Raw genomic sequence first — 17223 nt, 5'->3', positions numbered from 1 at the left:
CATTCCATTTGTCCTCCCTGTTTCGGGTTGAAATCGGATGCTCAATATTTGTGATGTATTCAAGGGCTCTCCCAAATCCCTCTGCGCTGAAGCTTTCTGAAGTCTTTCTGCACTGAAATAACATTCTTGCTGTCAATCTCACGTTTTCCCACATCATGTTCCACCTGCTCATGTGTCTCCATCCATCTGCAGACTCTATGCGTCATCGTCACTGCTCATCATCCACAAACATGGCTACAGTATATTCACTTTCCTCATTAAAATCGTTGCTATATCTTGTAAGTAACTGTGGCCCCGGCCCCTGATCCCTGAGGCACTCCACTAGGTACAAGTTGAAAATGCCCCCTAACCCCAACTCTTTGTCTCCCATTAGTTAGCCAATCCTCTATCTGTCTTGCAATTCCACCAAAATTGTTGGAGTGCCAGACGGTGAGGAGAATTGTCAAAGGATACAGTAGGACATCAATAGTTGGGAGATTTATGCAGAGAAATGGCAAATGGAATTTAATCTGGACAAAAGCCAGGTGATGAAAGATCAAATTCAGGTGCAAATTATGCAATGAATGGTAAATCCTCTCAAAGCATTGTCAGACAGAAAGATCTGGGTATGGTCAATGAGGAATGCAGCAGCAAAGATTCTTCAGAGGCAACTCCTTCACTTGTGATGTGAGCAGAATAATAAAGGAGGTGATTATCTTGCTGGGATTATTCTTCAGGCCTCCCAACAGTCAGAGGGAGATGAAAGAGCAAATACGTAGGCAATTTATAGAAGGAGAGAACAGGGTTATAGATGGAGAAGATTTCAGCTTTGCTAACAGTGACTGGGGTCACCCTTATCAGGGTGGGAATCTTTTAAGAGTTGAGTTTTCTGTGCCAGTATGTAGATTTCAACATCATTAGGGGCAGGATCTGGCAAACCTAGACTACTTGCAAATTTGGAAGCCTTTTCAGAGTAGCGCTGTGCGAGCTTGGAGCCAGAGTGTTCCCCTTGGCGAGAGTGAGCCCAGGGAACCCTGGGATGTCAAGGGTAATCGAGAGCTTAGTCAGCAAAAGGAAGGAAACATAGATCATGTACAGCACGTTAAAAACAGGGGAGGACCCTCAAATATATAGACAGTGCAGGGGCTTGCAGTGAAAGGAAATTAGGGAGGCAAAAGCACCTCAAAATATATAGTATTAAGAAAACGCCAAGGCTTTTTATAAGTACATTAACAGGAAGAGGATTTGCAGGGCCAAGGGTGGGACCTGTGAGAGACCCAGAGGAGGTAACCTGTACGTGGGGCCAGTGGTGAGATCTTAAACAAACACTCCTCATCTGTCTTCACAAAGGAAAAGGAGACTGTAGCCGGGGATTCCAGGTGAGGTTCAAGAACGTGTTAAGGGGGGTATTAGCTGGTTCAGCAGGCAGAAAGGTGTATAAATCCCCAGGGCCTGATGAGCTCTATAGCCGGCTGTACTGGAGGAGATTTCTGAGAACCTGGCAGGGATATTTCAGACTTGAGTGGCCACAGATGATCACCAGATGACAGGGAAGTAGCTAATGTGGTTGCTTTGTTCAAGTCAGGCAACAGGGATAGGCCAGGTAATTACAGAGCAGTTAGTCTGATGGCAGTGGGAGGGAAATTATTGGAAACAATACTGAGAGACAGGACTATTCAACACTTGGAAAAGCAGAGATTGATCAAAGATAGCCAGCACAGATTTCATAGAATCATAGAATGCCTACAATGTGGAAACAGGCCCTTCAGCCCAACAAGTCCACACTGAGTATCCCATCCCCTATTACTCTACATTTACCCCTGACTGATGCACTTATCCTGCACATCCCTGAACACTGTGGGCCATTATCATGGCCAATTCACCTAACCTACACATCTTTGGTCTGTGGGAGGGAACCAGAGCACCCAGAGGGAACCCACACAGACACGGGGAGAATGTGCAAACTCCACACAGACAGTCGCCCCGAGGCTGAGATCGAACCCGGGTCCCGCGCACTGTGAGGCAGCAGTGCTAACCACTGAGCCACCGTGCTGCACTGTGTTATAGAGAGATCCTGTCTGATTAATTCAATTGATGTGGAGGAGCCGGTGTTGGACTGGGCTGGACAAAGTTAAAAATCCCACGCCACCAGGTTATAGTCCAACAGGTTTATTTGGAAGCACTAGCTTTCGGAGCGCTGCCCCTTCATCAGGGGGTTATGGAGCAGGAATATGGGACACAGCATCATAGTGTGGTACACTGGTGTGATATATTGAACAAACCGAGATTACTGTTACTTCTAAAAGAATGGCACTGTATGACACTGTGACCCTTTGCTCTAAATTCGGTGTCCCATGATCCTGCTCCACAACTGTATTCCTGATGAAGGGCTTTTGCCCGGAATGTCGATTTTCCTGCTCCTCGGATGCTGCCTGAACTGCTGTGCTCTTCCAGCACCACGAATCCAGAAAATGGATTTCTAAGGAGGAGACATATTCAACCAATTTGCTGAAACGTTTTGAAGTTGATAGAAAGGGACCATGGGGGTATTGCTAATGAGGGGGATTTCCAAGAGGCATTCAACACAACAGGCTTGTGAGGAAGGTTATTGGCTAGGGCACAAGGTGGGCTGTAGCAACTGGACAAAATGGGTTGAGTGATAGGAAACAGAGTAATAGCCAATGAATATAGTTTGACCTAGTGGAAGGTTTGATGCAGAACTCCCGAGGCACTGGGACTTCTACTTCTTCTGATAGACTAATGATTAGGATCTTGGGATCTGTGTTCTATGCTCTGTGCTCTGTGCTCTGTGCTCTGTGTTCTGTGCTCTGTGTTCTGTGTTCTGTGCTCTGTGCTCTGTGTTCTATGCTCTGTGCTCTGTGCTCTGTGCACTGTGCTCTGTGCTCTGTGCTCTGTGTTCTGTGTTCTGTGCTCTGTGTTCTGTGTTCTATGCTCTGTACTCTGTGCTCTGTGCTCTGTGTTCTGTGCTCTGTGCTCTGTGTTCTGTGCACTGTGCTCTGTGTTCTGTGCTCTGAGCTCTGTGCTCTGTGTTCTGTGCACTGTGCTCTGTGTTCTGTGCTCTGTGTTCTATGCTCTGTGCACTGTGCTCTGTGCTCTGTGTTCTGTGCTCTGTGCTCTGTGTTCTGTGTTCTGTGCTCTGTGTTCTGTGTTCTGTGCTCTGTGTTCTATGCTCTGTGCTCTGTGCTCTGTGCTCTGTGCTCTGTGCTCTATGCTCTGTGCTCTGTGCTCTGTGTTCTGTGCTCTGTGCACTGTGCTCTGTGCTCTGTGTTCTGTGCTCTGTGTTCTATGCTCTGTGCTCTGTGCTCTATGCTCTGTGTTCTGTGCTCTGTGTTCTGTGCTCTGTGCTCTGTGTTCCGTGTTCCGTGTTCCGTGTTCTGTGCTCTGTGCTCTGTGCTCTGTGTTCTGTGTTCTGTGCTCTGTGTTCTGTGCTCTATGCTCTGTGTTCTATGCTCTGTGCTCTGTGCTCTATGCTCTGTGTTCTATGCTCTGTGCTCTGTGCTCTGTGTTCTGTGTTCTGTGCTCTGTGTTCTGTGCTCTATGCTCTGTGTTCTGTGTTCTATGCTCTGTGTTCTATGCTCTGTGTTCTATGCTCTGTGTTCTGTGTTCTGTGCTCTGTGTTCTGTGCTCTGTGCTCTGTGTTCTGTGCTCCGTGCTCTGTGCTCTATGTTCTGTGTTCTGTGCTCTGTGCTCTGTGCTCTGTGTTCTGTGTTCTATGCTCTGTGTTCTGTGTTCTGTGCTCTATGCTCTGTGTTCTGTGCTCTGTGTTCTGTGTTCTATGCTCTGTGTTCTGTGTTCTGTGCTCTATGCTCTGTGTTCTGTGCTCTGTGTTCTGTGTTCTATGCTCTGTGTTCTGTGTTCTGTGCTCTGTGCTCTATGCTCTGTGCTCCATGCTCTGTGCTCCATGCTCTGTGTTCTGTGTTCTGTGCTCTGTGCTCTGTGTTCTGTGTTCTGTGTTCTGTGCTCTGTGTTCTGTGCTCTGTGCTCTGTGTTCTATGCTCTGTGCTCTGTGCTCAATGCTCTGTGTTCTGTGATCTGTGTTCTGTGCTCTGTGCTCTGTGCTCTATGCTCTGTGTTCTGTGCTCTATGCTCTGTGTTCTGTGTTCTGTGCTCTGTGCTCTATGCTCTGTGTTCTGTGCTCTGTGTTCTGTGTTCTATGCTCTGTGCTCTGTGCTCTATGCTCTGTGTTCTGTGCTCTGTGTTCTGTGCTCTGTGTTCTATGCTCTGTGTTCTATGCTCTGTGTTCTGTGCTCTGTGTTCTGTGTTCTATGCTCTGTGCTCTGTGCTCAATGCTCTGTGTTCTGTGTTCTGTGCTCTGTGCTCTGTGTTCTGTGCTCTGTGCTCTGTGTTCTGTGTTCTATGCTCTGTGCTCTGTGCTCAATGCTCTGTGTTCTGTGCTCTGTGGTCTGTGTTCTATGCTCTGTGTTCTGTGCTCTGTGTTCTGTGTTCTGTGTTCTATGCTCTATGCTCTGTGTCCTGTGTTCTGTGTTCTATGCTCTGTGTTCCGTGCTCTGTGTTCTATGCTCTGTCTATGCTCTGTGTTCTGTGTTCTGTGCTCTGTGCTCTGTGCTCTGTGTTCTGTGTTCTATGCTCTGTCTATGCTCTATGCTCTGTGTTCTATGCTCTGTGCTCTGTGCTCTAGACTCTGTGTTCTGTGCTCTGTGTTCTATGCTATGTTCTGTGCTCTGTGTTCTGTGCTCTATGTTCTAGACTCTGTGTTCTATGCTCTGTGTTCTGTGTTATGTGTTCTATGCTCTATGCTCTATGCTCTGTGTTCTGTGTTCTATGCTCTGTGTTCTGTGTTCCGTGCTCTGTGTTCTATGCTCTGTCTATGCTCTGTGTTCTGTGTTCTAGACTCTGTGTTCTGTGCTCTGTGTTCTATGCTATGTTCTGTGCTCTGTGTTGTATGATCTGTGCTCTGTGTTCTAGACTCTGTGTTCTATGCTCTGTGTTCTAGACTCTGTGCCCTCTGTTCTGTGTTCTGTGTTCTAGGCTCTGTGCTCTGTGCTGTATGTTCTGTGCTCTGTGTTCTCGACTTTGTGTTCTATGCTCTGTGTTCTAGACGCTGTGTTCTGTGTTCTGTGTTTTTGACTCTGTGTTCTATGCTCTGTGTTCTCGACTTTGTGTTCTGTGCTCTGTGTTCTAGACGCTGTGTTCTGTGCTGTGTGTTCTAGACTCTGTGTCTTGTGCTCTGTGTCCTGTGCTCTGTGTTCTATGTTCTGTGCTCTGTGTTCTGTGCTCGGTGTTCTGTGTGCTATGCTCTGTGTTCTATGCTCTGTGTTCTATGCTCTGTGTTCTGTGCTCTGTGTTCTAGACTCTGTGTTCTATATTCTGTGTTCTATGCTCTGTGTTCTGTGCTGTGTGTTCTAGACTCTGTGTCTTGTGCTCTGTGTCCTGTGCTCTGTGTTCTATGTTCTGTGCTCTGTGTTCTGTGCTCTGTGTTCTGTGTGCTATGCTCTGTGTTCTATGCTCTGTGTTCTATGCTCTGTGTTCTGTGCTCTGTGTTCTAGACTCTGTGTTCTATATTCTGTGTTCTATGCTCTGTGCTCTGTGCTCTGTGTTCTGTGCTCTATGCTCTGTGTTCTGTGTTCTATGCTCTGTGCTCTGTGCTCTCTGCTCTGTGTTCTGTGTTCTGTGCTCTATGCTCTGTGTTCTGTGTTCTGTGCTCTGTGCTCTGTGCTCTGTGTTCTGTGCTCTGTGCTCTATGCTCTGTGCTCTGTGTTCTGTGTTCTGTGCTCTATGCTCTGTGTTCTGTGCTCTGTGTTCTGTGCTCTGTGTTCTGTGCTCTGTGTTCTGTGCTCTGTGCTCTGTGCTCTGTGTTCTGTGCTCTGTGCTCTGTGTTCTGTGTTCTGTGTTCTGTGCTCTGTGTTCTGTGCTCTATGCTCTGTGCTCTGTGCTCTGTGTTCTGTGCTCTGTGCTCTGTGTTCCGTGTTCCGTGTTCCGTGTTCTGTGTTCTGTGCTCTGTGCTCTGTGTTCTGTGTTCTGTGTTCTGTGCTCTATGCTCTGTGTTCTATGCTCTGTGCTCTGTGCTCTATGCTCTGTGTTCTATGCTCTGTGCTCTGTGTTCTGTGCTCTGTGCTCTGTGTTCTGTGCTCTATGCTCTGTGTTCTGTGTTCTATGCTCTGTGTTCTATGCTCTGTGTTCTGTGTTCTATGCTCTGTGCTCTTGTGCTCTGTGCTCTATGCTCTGTGTTCTGTGTTCTGTGCTCTATGCTCTGTGTTCTGTGTTCTATGCTCTGTGTTCTGTGCTCTGTGTTCTGTGTTCTATGCTCTGTGTTCTGTGTTCTATGCTCTGTGCTCCATGCTCTGTGTTCTGTGTTCTGTGTTCTGTGCTCTGTGCTCTGTGTTCTGTGCTCTGTGTTCTGTGCTCTGTGCTCTGTGTTCTATGCTCTGTGCTCTGTGTTCTGTGCTCTGTGTTCTGTGCTCTGTGCTCTGTGTTCTGTGCTCTGTGTTCTGTGTTCTATGCTCTGTGTTCTGTGCTCTATGTTCTGTGTTCTGTGCTCTGTGTTCAATGTTCTGTGTTCTGTGATCTGTGTTCTGTGCTCTGTGCTCTGTGTTCTATGCTCTGTGCTCTGTGCTCTATGCTCTGTGTTCTGTGCTCTATGCTCTGTGTTCTGTGTTCTGTGCTCTGTGCTCTATGCTCTGTGTTCTGTGTTCTGTGCTTTGTGTTCTGTGTTCTGTGCTCTGTGTTCTGTGCTCTGTGTTCTGTGTTCTGTGCTCTGTGCACTATGCTCTGTGCTCTGTGTTCTATGCTCTGTGCTCTGTGCTCTGTGTTCTGTGCTCTTTGCTCTGTGCTCTGTGTTCTGTGCTCTGTGCACTGTGCTCTGTGTTCTGTGCTCTGTGTTCTATGCTCTGTGCTCTGTGCTCTGTGTTCTGTGCTCTGTGTTCTGTGCTCTGTGCTCTGTGTTCTGTGTTCTGTGTTCTGTGTTCTGTGCTCTGTGCTCTGTGTTCTGTGTTCTGTGCTCTATGCTCTGTGTTCTGTGCTCTGTGTTCTGTGCTCTGTGCTCTGTGCTCTGTGTTCTGTGCTCTGTGCTCTGTGTTCTGTGCTCTGTGCACTGTGCTCTGTGTTCTGTGTTCTGTGCTCTGTGTTCTATGCTCTGTGCTCTGTGCTCTATGCTCTGTGTTCTGTGCTCTGTGTTCTGTGCTCTGTGCTCTGTGTTCCGTGTTCCGTGTTCCGTGTTCTGTGCTCTGTGCTCTGTGCTCTGTGTTCTGTGCTCTGTGTTCTGTGCTCTATGCTCTGTGTTCTATGCTCTGTGCTCTGTGCTCTATGCTCTGTGATCTATGCTCTGTGCTCTGTGTTCTGTGCTCTGTGCTCTGTGTTCTGTGCTCTATGCTCTGTGTTCTGTGTTCTATGCTCTGTGTTCTATGCTCTGTGTTCTATGCTCTGTGTTCTATGCTCTGTGTTCTGTGTTCTGTGCTCTGTGTTCTGTGCTCTGTGCTCTGTGCTCTGTGTTCTGTGTTCTGTGCTCCGTGCTCTGTGCTCTATGTTCTGTGTTCTGTGCTCTGTGCTCTGTGCTCTGTGCTCTGTGTTCTGTGTTCTATGCTCTGTGCACTGTGCTCTATGCTCTGTGTTCTGTGCTCTGTGCTCCGTGCTCTGTGCTCTATGTTCTGTGTTCTGTGCTCTGTGCACTGTGCTCTATGCTCTGTGTTCTGTGTTCTGTGCTCTATGCTCTGTGTTCTGTGCTCTGTGTTCTGTGTTCTATGCTCTGTGTTCTGTGTTCTGTGCTCTGTGCTCTATGCTCTGTGTTCTGTGTTCTGTGTTCTGTGCTCTGTGCTCTGTGTTCTATGCTCTGTGCTCCATGCTCTGTGTTCTGTGTTCTGTGCTCTGTGCTCTGTGTTCTGTGTTCTGTGTTCTGTGCTCTGTGTTCTGTGCTCTGTGCTCTGTGTTCTATGCTCTGTGCTCTGTGCTCAATGCTCTGTGTTCTGTGATCTGTGTTCTGTGCTCTGTGCTCTGTGCTCTATGCTCTGTGTTCTGTGCTCTATGCTCTGTGTTCTGTGTTCTGTGCTCTGTGCTCTATGCTCTATGCTCTGTGTTCTGTGCTCTGTGTTCTATGCTCTGTGTTCTGTGCTCTGTGTTCTGTGTTCTATGCTCTGTGCTCTGTGCTCAATGCTCTGTGTTCTGTGTTCTGTGCTCTGTGCTCTGTGTTCTGTGCTCTGTGCTCTGTGTTCTGTGTTCTATGCTCTGTGTTCTGTGTTCTGTGCTCTGTGTTCTGTGTTCTATGCTCTGTGCTCTGTGCTCTATGCTCTGTGTTCTGTGCTCTGTGTTCTATGCTCTGTGTTCTATGCTCTGTGTTCTGTGCTCTGTGTTCTGTGTTCTATGCTCTGTGTTCTATGCTCTGTGTTCTGTGCTCTGTGTTCTGTGTTCTATGCTCTGTGCTCTGTGCTCTATGTTCTGTGCTCTGTGTTCTATGCTCTGTGTTCTGTGCTCTGTGTTCTGTGTTCTATGCTCTGTGCTCTGTGCTCTATGCTCTGTGTTCTGTGCTCTGTGTTCTATGCTCTGTGTTCTATGCTCTGTGTTCTGTGCTCTGTGTTCTGTGTTCTATGCTCTGTGCTCTGTGCTCAATGCTCTGTGTTCTGTGTTCTGTGCTCTGTGCTCTGTGTTCTGTGCTCTGTGCTCTGTGTTCTGTGTTCTATGCTCTGTGCTCTGTGCTCAATGCTCTGTGTTCTGTGTTCTATGCTCTGTGCTCTGTGCTCAATGCTCTGTGTTCTGTGCTCTGTGTTCTATGCTCTGTGTTCTGTGCTCTGTGTTCTGTGTTCTATGCTCTGTGCTCAATGCTCTGTGTTCTGTGTTCTGTGCTCAATGCTCTGTGTTCTGTGTTCTATGCTCTGTGCTCTGTGCTCTATGCTCTGTGTTCTGTGTTCTGTGCTCTGTGCTCTGTGCTCTGTGTTCTGTGTTCTATGCTCTGTGTTCTGTGCTCTGTGCTCTGTGCTCTGTGTTCTGTGTTCTATGCTCTGTGCTCTGTGCTCAATGCTCTGTGTTCTGTGTTCTGTGCTCTGTGCTCTGTGCTCTGTGTTCTGTGCTCTGTGCTCAATGCTCTGTGTTCTGTGTTCTGTGCTCTGTGCTCTGTGTTCTGTGTTCTATGCTCTGTGTTCTGTGTTCTGTGCTCTGTGCTCTATGCTCTGTGCTCTGTGTTCTGTGTTCTGTATTCTGTGCTCTGTGTTCTATGCTCTGTGTTCTGTGCTCTGTGCTCTGTGTTCTGTGCTCTCTGCTCTGTGTTCTGTGCTCTGTGTTCTGTGTTCTGTGCTCTGTGCTCTGTGTTCTATGCTATGTGTTCTGTGCTCTGTGCTCAATGCTCTGTGTTCTGTGCTCTGTGTTCTGTGCTCTGTGGTCTGTGTTCTATGCTCTGTGTTCTGTGCTCTGTGCTCTGTGTTCTGTGTTCTGTGTTCTATGCTCTATGCTCTGTGTTCTGTGTTCTGTGTTCTATGCTCTGTGTTCTGTGTTCCGTGCTCTGTGTTCTATGCTCTGTCTATGCTCTGTGTTCTGTGTTCTGTGCTCTGTGCTCTGTGCTCTATGCTCTGTGTTCTGTGTTCTATGCTCTGTCTATGCTCTATGCTCTGTGTTCTATGCTCTGTGCTCTAGACTCTGTGTTCTGTGCTCTGTGTTCTATGCTATGTTCTGTGCTCTGTGTTCTGTGCTCTATGTTCTAGACTCTGTGTTCTATGCTCTGTGTTCTGTGTTCTGTGTTCTATGCTCTATGCTCTATGCTCTGTGTTCTGTGTTCTATGCTCTGTGTTCTGTGTTCCGTGCTCTGTGTTCTATGCTCTGTCTATGCTCTGTGTTCTGTGTTCTAGACTCTGTGTTCTGTGCTCTGTGTTCTATGCTATGTTCTGTGCTCTGTGTTGTATGATCTGTGCTCTGTGTTCTAGACTCTGTGTTCTATGCTCTGTGTTCTAGACTCTGTGCCCTCTGTTCTGTGTTCTGTGTTCTAGGCTCTGTGCTCTGTGCTGTATGTTCTGTGCTCTGTGTTCTCGACTTTGTGTTCTATGCTCTGTGTTCTAGATGCTGTGTTCTGTGTTCTGTATTTTTGACTCTGTGTTCTATGCTCTGTGTTCTTGACTTTGTGTTCTGTGCTCTGTGTTCTAGACGCTGTGTTCTGTGCTGTGTGTTCTAGACTCTGTGTCTTGTGCTCTGTGTTCTATGTTCTGTGCTCTGTGTTCTGTGCTCTGTGTTCTGTGTGCTATGCTCTGTGTTCTATGCTCTGTGTTCTATGCTCTGTGTTCTGTGCTCTGTGTTCTAGACTCTGTGTTCTATATTCTGTGTTCTATGCTCTGTGTTCTGTGCTGTGTGTTCTAGACTCTGTGCTCTGTGTTCTAGACTCTGTATTCTATGCTCTGTGTTCTAGACTCTGTGTTCTGTGTTCTATGCTCTGTGTTCTAGACTCTGTGCTCTGTGTTCTATGCTCTGTGTTCTAGATTGTGTGTTCTATGCTCTGTGTTCTGTGCTTTGTGTTCTAGACTCAGTGTTCTATGCTCTGTGTTCTTGACTTTGTGTTCTGTGCTGTGTGTTCTAGACTCTGTGTTCTGTGCTCTGTGTTCTATGTTCTGTGTTCTGTACTCTGTGTTCTGTTTTCTATGCTCTGTGTTCTATGCTCTGTGTTCTGTGTGCTATGCTCAGTGTTCTATGCTTTGTGTTCTGTGCTCTGTGTTCTAGACTCTGTGCTCTGTGTTCTCGACTTTGTATTCTCGACTCTGTTCTAGATGCTGTGTTCTGTGCTGTGTGTTCTAGACTCTGTGTTCTGTGCTCTATGTTCTGTGTTCTAGACTCTGTGCTCTGTGTTCTAGACTCTGTGTTCTATGCTATGTGTTCTAGTCTCTGTGCTCTGTGTTCTTGACTTTGTGTTCTCGAATCTATGTTCTAGACGCTGTGTTCTATGCTCTGTGTTCTGTGCTCTATGTTCTATGCTCTGTGTTCTAGACTCTGTGCTCTGTGTTCTAGACTCTGTGTTCTATGCTATGTGTTCTAGTCTCTGTGCTCTGTGTTCTTGACTTTGTGTTCTCGACTCTATGTTCTAGATGCTGTGTTCTGTGCTGTGTGTTCTAGACTCTGTGTTCTGTGTTCTGTGCTGTGTGTTCTGTGCTGTGTGTTTTGTGCTCTGTGTTCTAGACTGTGTTCTAGACTCTGTGTTCTGTGCTGTATGTTCTAGACTCTGTGTTCTAGACTCTGTGTTCTAATTGGGATTGTTCTCCCTGAGAGAAGGCAACTGAGTGAAGATTTGATGTTTTTCAAGATCAAGTGCGGGTTGAATAGAGTGTAAGGGATAAGCTGTTCCTGCTCGTAAAAGGTAAAAAAAGGGGAAACAGTGAAAATGATGTGCAACCGAAGGAAGTGTAAAGTCCGGAGAACCCTTCCCACCCAGTGCGTAGTTAGGCTGTTAGAGAAATCTGGTTGGGACAGGTTCAACTGAGTCATTCAAGAAAGAATTGGGTGATCATTGAATAGAAATAATCTACAAAGGTATGGGGAAACCCAGGACACTGGCATTAGTTTATAAGCTATCGGAGCTGCGTTGGGCCATTCTGCCCATTGAGTCTGCTCCACCATTCAATTATGGCCCCCCCATTTCTCCCCTTCTTCCTATATCCCTCCAACCCATTACCAATTAAATATCTAACTCCGCCTTAAACGTACTCTATGCCCCAGCATCCACCCCCCCTTGGGGTAGCCAATTCCACAGATTCCACACCCCGCTTGGGAGAAAAAGTTTCTCTTCAGCCATTCTGGTAAGACTATGACCTCTCACCCTAGGATGACCTACAAGAGGAAGCATCTGCTATTTTATCCACACCATTTCCCATCTTGAATCCCTCACTTTGATCTTCCTTCGTTCTTCTCTTTTCCAGAGAGTATCGGGGCCTAGACTGTTCAATCTCCCTTCACACAACAAACCCCTCACCTCTGGGATCAATCGAGTGAGCCCTCCTTGGAATTGTCTCCAATGCCCCCTACAGCCCTCCTCAAACAAGGGAGGCACAACTGTGCAGCATGCTCCAGGTGTGGGCTCACCGATACCTGCTACAGTTGCACCAATATGTCCTCACCTTTATCTTCTGTTCCTTTGGCTATAAAAGCTTAACGATCCATTTGGTTTCCCTATGACTTGCTGTACCTGCTCACCAGTTTTCAGTGACTGATGAAGGAGTACACCTCGATCCCTCTGCACCAGACCACCCCAAAGTCTCTCCCCACTGAGGTCACCTTCCCATTGCTTTGAGCCAAATGCATGACCTCACACGCTAAACTCCATCTGCCACATTTTGGCCCACTCTCCTAACCTACCTTTACCCATTTCCTCCTTGCAATTTACCGTCCTGCCTATTTTTGTGTCATCCGCAAATCTGGCGATCGAGCGTTCTATCCCTGTATCCAAGCCGTTAACGTTGATTGTAAATAACTGGGCTCCAAGGACCCAACACTGTGGTACCCTACTAGTTACATCCTGCCAACCAGAAAATAAACATCTCTCCTGACTCTGTCCAGTGTCCATCAGCCAGCCATCTATCCTCGCTAATAAATTACACTTCATCTTACATGATCCAACCAGGGAATTAACCCTTTGTGCAGCACCTTATCAAACTCCTTCCTGAAGTCCTGATACATTACATCAACAGGATCTCCACTGTTCACTTTGCTTGTTACATCTTCGAGAACTTTAGCATATTAGTCAAACACGATGTACCCTTTGTAAACCGTCCTGCCTCTGATGGATAGCGTTTTGATTTTCCCAATATCCTGATATTGCTTCCTTGGTAATTGATTTGAACACCTTCCCAGTAACAGATGGTGAGCCAACTGCTCTGTAATTTCCCACATTTCACCTCCCTCGCTTTTTGCATAAGGGTGTTACGTGAGCATTTTTCCAATGCATTGGAACTCTTCCCGTGTCCAGGGAATTTTGGAATATTGTAACCCATGGATTCACTATCTCTGTCACCGCTTCCTTTAATACCCTGGGATGGAGGTCATCAGGCCCGGGAGACTTATCTGTCCTCAACCCTAATAGTGGTTAGCACTGCTGCCTCACAGCACCAGGGTCCGGGTTCGATTCCGGCCTCGGGCGACTGTCTGTGTGGAGTTTGCACATTCTCCCCGTGTCTGCGTGGGTTTACCTCCAGGTGCTCCAGTTTCCTCCCACAGTCCAAAGATGTACAGGTTAGGGTGGATTGGCCGTGCTAAATTACCCAGGGATGTGCAGGCTAGGGGTAAAAGTAGGGTAACAGGGTAGGGGAATGGGTTTGGGTGGGTTACTCTTTGGAGGGTCAGTGTGGACTGGTTGGGCCGAAGGGCCTGTTTCCACACTGTAGGGAATCTATGGGTAGCTTTTCCCTCTCGATATTGATTGTCCCAAGTTTGACCTTGTCTACTGCCTCCGACTTTCCCGTTGTAATAGGAATGGGACTGTTATCCCCCACTGTGAAAACTGAGGCGGATTTGAGTATCTCAGTGTTCCCCATTATTAACTTTCCAGGTTTCATCTTCCAAGGGACCAACATTTACCTGAGTGACTCGATTCCCTTTGATATATCGACAGAAGCTTTTCCCATCCTCTTTGATATTTTGTGCCAGTTTTTGTTCGTAATTTCCCGTCGCTCTTTGTGGTAATGTCTTCGTGTCCCTTTGTTTATGTTCGGAGGATTCCTAACCTTCCCAGCATGCCACTGGCCTTCGCAATATGGCGCTGGGTAATGATTGTCAATGGACAGAGATGAGCGAGCACAATGGGCCGAATATCCTCCTGCGCTGTGGTAATTCTGTGAGCAGCGTCAGGAGAGTACAGTGACCACCCCTCCACCCCCCTCCCCGAGTAAATCCCCGTTACTGCTGCCTGGTGACAAGGAGGCAGAATGTGGTGGTCACTGGCTGGGCTAGATTTATCGCGTATCCCTGGGGCAGATCAGAGTCAATCTCATTGGTGTCAGGCTGGAGTGACAGCAGGACAAAAGAGGCCCATTGGCCCATCGAGTCTGTACTGTCAAAGCGACAAGAATTCCACATGTAGGCCAGACCTGGTGAACATGGCAGATTTCCTTTCCTGAGAGACATTAATGAACCAGAATGTTTTTATAACAATGATGGCATCGTTACCCATGGTGAGCCATCCATTGCAGACTTACCCTTTTTTTTAACTGAAATCACATTTCATCATCTTCATTGGGGTGGGATTGGGATCCCATGATCACGAGCCTGAGATCATCAACAGCAGACCACCATCCGCCCCTCAATAAAACATTGGATCCATGTGTGTCGGAGGAAGATTCTGCATGAGTAAGGAATTGTGAGGTCAAGTTAGCTGTACATTTGGATATATGGTTGTATGTTTTGATTTCAGATGACTTGCTTCTCTCTTCGGAGTCACCTCGCAGTCTCGGATTACAATTCCAACCCTACTCCTGGAGTCCTTACTCGACAGTTGGACTGAAACATCTGGTGGAGGATTATCTGTCACCGATGTTAGACCCCAGGAGCACACTTCAGAGTCAGAACACGGCACGAAACATGAAAGATACCAGTACTGTCGGCTACACACAGAGGAGCACGCACCTAACTCCCTACAGCTGCAACAAATGTGACAAGGTAAGGAATCACAGTCAGACGCATACACTGTCACAGTCACACACAGACACACACACTGTCACAGTCACACACAGACACACACACTGTCACAGTCACACACAGAGTCACAGTCACACACAGAGTCACAGTCACACCCAGACATACACACTAACACAGTCACACACACACACTGTCACAGTCACACACACACTGTCACAGTCACACACAGAGTCAGTCACACACAGAGTCACAGTCACACTCAGACATACACACTGACACAGTCACACACACACTGTCACAGTCACACACAGACACACACACTGTCACAGTCACACACAGAGTCACAGTCACACACAGAGTCACAGTCACACTCAGACATACACACTGACACAGTCACACACACACACACACTGTCACAGTCACACACAGACACACACACTGTCACAGTCACACACACACTGTCACAGTCACACCCAGGCACACACACTGACACAGTCACACACAGACACAGACACTGTCACAGTCACACACACACGCTGTCACAGTCACACACAGACACACACACTGTCACAGTCACACAGAGTCACAGTCACACACAGAGTCACAGTCATACACAGACATACACACTGACACAGTCACACACACACACACACTGTCACAGTCACACAGAGTCACAGTCACACACACACACCCTGTCACAGTCACACACACACACTGTCACAGTCACACAGAGTCACAGTCACACACAGAGTCACAGTCACACCCAGACATACACACTGACACAGTCACACACACACACACACACACAGTCACAGTCACACACACACACACTGTCACAGTCACACACACACTGTCACAGTCACACACAGACACACACATTGTCACAGTCACACACAGAGTCACAGTCACACACAGACATACACACTGACACAGTCACACACACACACACACACTGTCACAGTCACACACACACTGTCACAGTCACACACAGACACACACACTATCACAGTCACACACACACTGTCATAGTCACACCCAGGCACACACACTGTCACAGTCACACACAGACACACACACTGACACAGTCACACACAGACACAGACACTGTCACAGTCACAAGCACACACTGTCACAGTCACGCACCCAGACACACACACTGTCACAGTCACGCACAGAGTCACAGTCACACCCATACACACACACTGTCACAGTCACACACAGAGTCACAGTCACACCCAGACACACACACTGTTACTGTCACACACAGAGTCACGGTCACACCCAGACACAGTCACGGTCACACACAGAGTCACAGTCACACACAGAGTCACACACTGTCACAGTCACACACAGACACACACACACTGTCACAGTCGCACACACTGTCACAGTCACACACAGAGTCACAGCCACACACAGACACACACACCGTCACAGTCACACACACTGTCACAGTCTCGCACACAGTCACAGTCACACACTGACACACACAGAGTCACAGTCACACACAGAGTCACAGTCACATCCAGAAACACACACTGTCACAATCACACACAGAGTGACAGTCAAACACCCAGACACACACACTGTCACAGTCACGCACAGAGTCACAGTCACGCACAGACACACACACTGTCACAGTCACACACAGAGTCACAGTCACATCCAGAAACACACACTGTCACAATCACACACAGAGTGACAGTCAAACACCCAGACACACACACTGTCACAGTCACGCACAGAGTCACAGTCACGCACAGACACACACACTGTCACAGTCACACACCCAGGCACACACATTGTCACAGTCACGCACCCAGACACAGTCAAACACAAAGTGACCGTCAAACACCCAGACACACACACTGTCACAGTCACACCCAGACACACACACTGTCACAGTCACACCGAGACACCCACACTGGCAGAGTCACACACCCAGACACACACACTGTCACAGTCACACCGAGACACCCACACTGGCAGAGTCACACACCCAGACACACACACTGTCACAGTCACACACACAGTGACAGTCAAACACCCAGACACACACACTGTCACAGTTTCTTGAAGAAGGGCTTATGCCCGAAACGTCGATTCTCCTGTTCCCTGGATGCTGCCTGACCTGCTGCGCTGTTCCAGCAACACATTTCCAGCTCTCCCCCTTCAACCCCCTGAGCTGCACAGAAGAATTGTCCGTTCCTAATCAAGCACCCCCTTATAATTCAAACCCCCCTTTCCCAGCAACATCCTGGTCATTTGTGTCGGCACCCTCCCCATCCTAATGACATCCTTCCGATAGCAGGATTACCAGGACTGGGCACAGGACTCCAAACACGGCCTCATCAACATCCTGGATGGTCTCAGCATGACATCCCAACTCCTATACTCAGTTAGACACAGTTATTTCGGACCTAACTTGCTCCCTCTCAAACTGAATATTAAATTCTCCCATTTTATGATCACTATTTCCTGGGGATTTCTGAATCAAAGGTTATTTATTTGACCTGTCTCATCACCGGTCCAGGATAGCCTTCTCCCTGAATGGCCTCATGATATAGGGAGACTATCCCGAATACACACAATGAATTTATTGCCAAAGGCTCCCTTTCCAATCTGATTAACCCAATCAGCATGCATATTCAAGCCAGCCGTAATTATTGCTCAATT

General features: G+C 47.7%; 1 protein-coding gene across 2 annotated transcripts in view; it reads left to right on the top strand.

Annotated features, from left to right (window-relative positions):
• LOC148136422 (zinc finger protein Gfi-1b-like) overlaps window positions 1-17223 on the top strand; it is a 92649-nt gene that overhangs the window by 54572 nt on the left and 20854 nt on the right. For both annotated transcript variants that reach the window (XM_087983504.1, XM_087983503.1), the window contains exon 4: window positions 14324-14568. In XM_087983504.1, the coding sequence (XP_087839630.1) occupies window positions 14324-14568 (245 nt within the window). The remainder of the gene's footprint in view (window positions 1-14323; window positions 14569-17223) is intronic.

The sequence above is a fragment of the Chiloscyllium plagiosum genome, unplaced genomic scaffold, assembly GCF_037043375.1.
Source record: "Chiloscyllium plagiosum isolate Xiang-an unplaced genomic scaffold, Cpla_swu_hap1 HiC_scaffold_45, whole genome shotgun sequence".
Taxonomy (NCBI): domain Eukaryota; kingdom Metazoa; phylum Chordata; class Chondrichthyes; order Orectolobiformes; family Hemiscylliidae; genus Chiloscyllium; species Chiloscyllium plagiosum.
The sequence above is the reverse complement of the archived record's forward strand: the minus strand, read 5'-3'. Positions and strand labels throughout refer to the sequence as shown.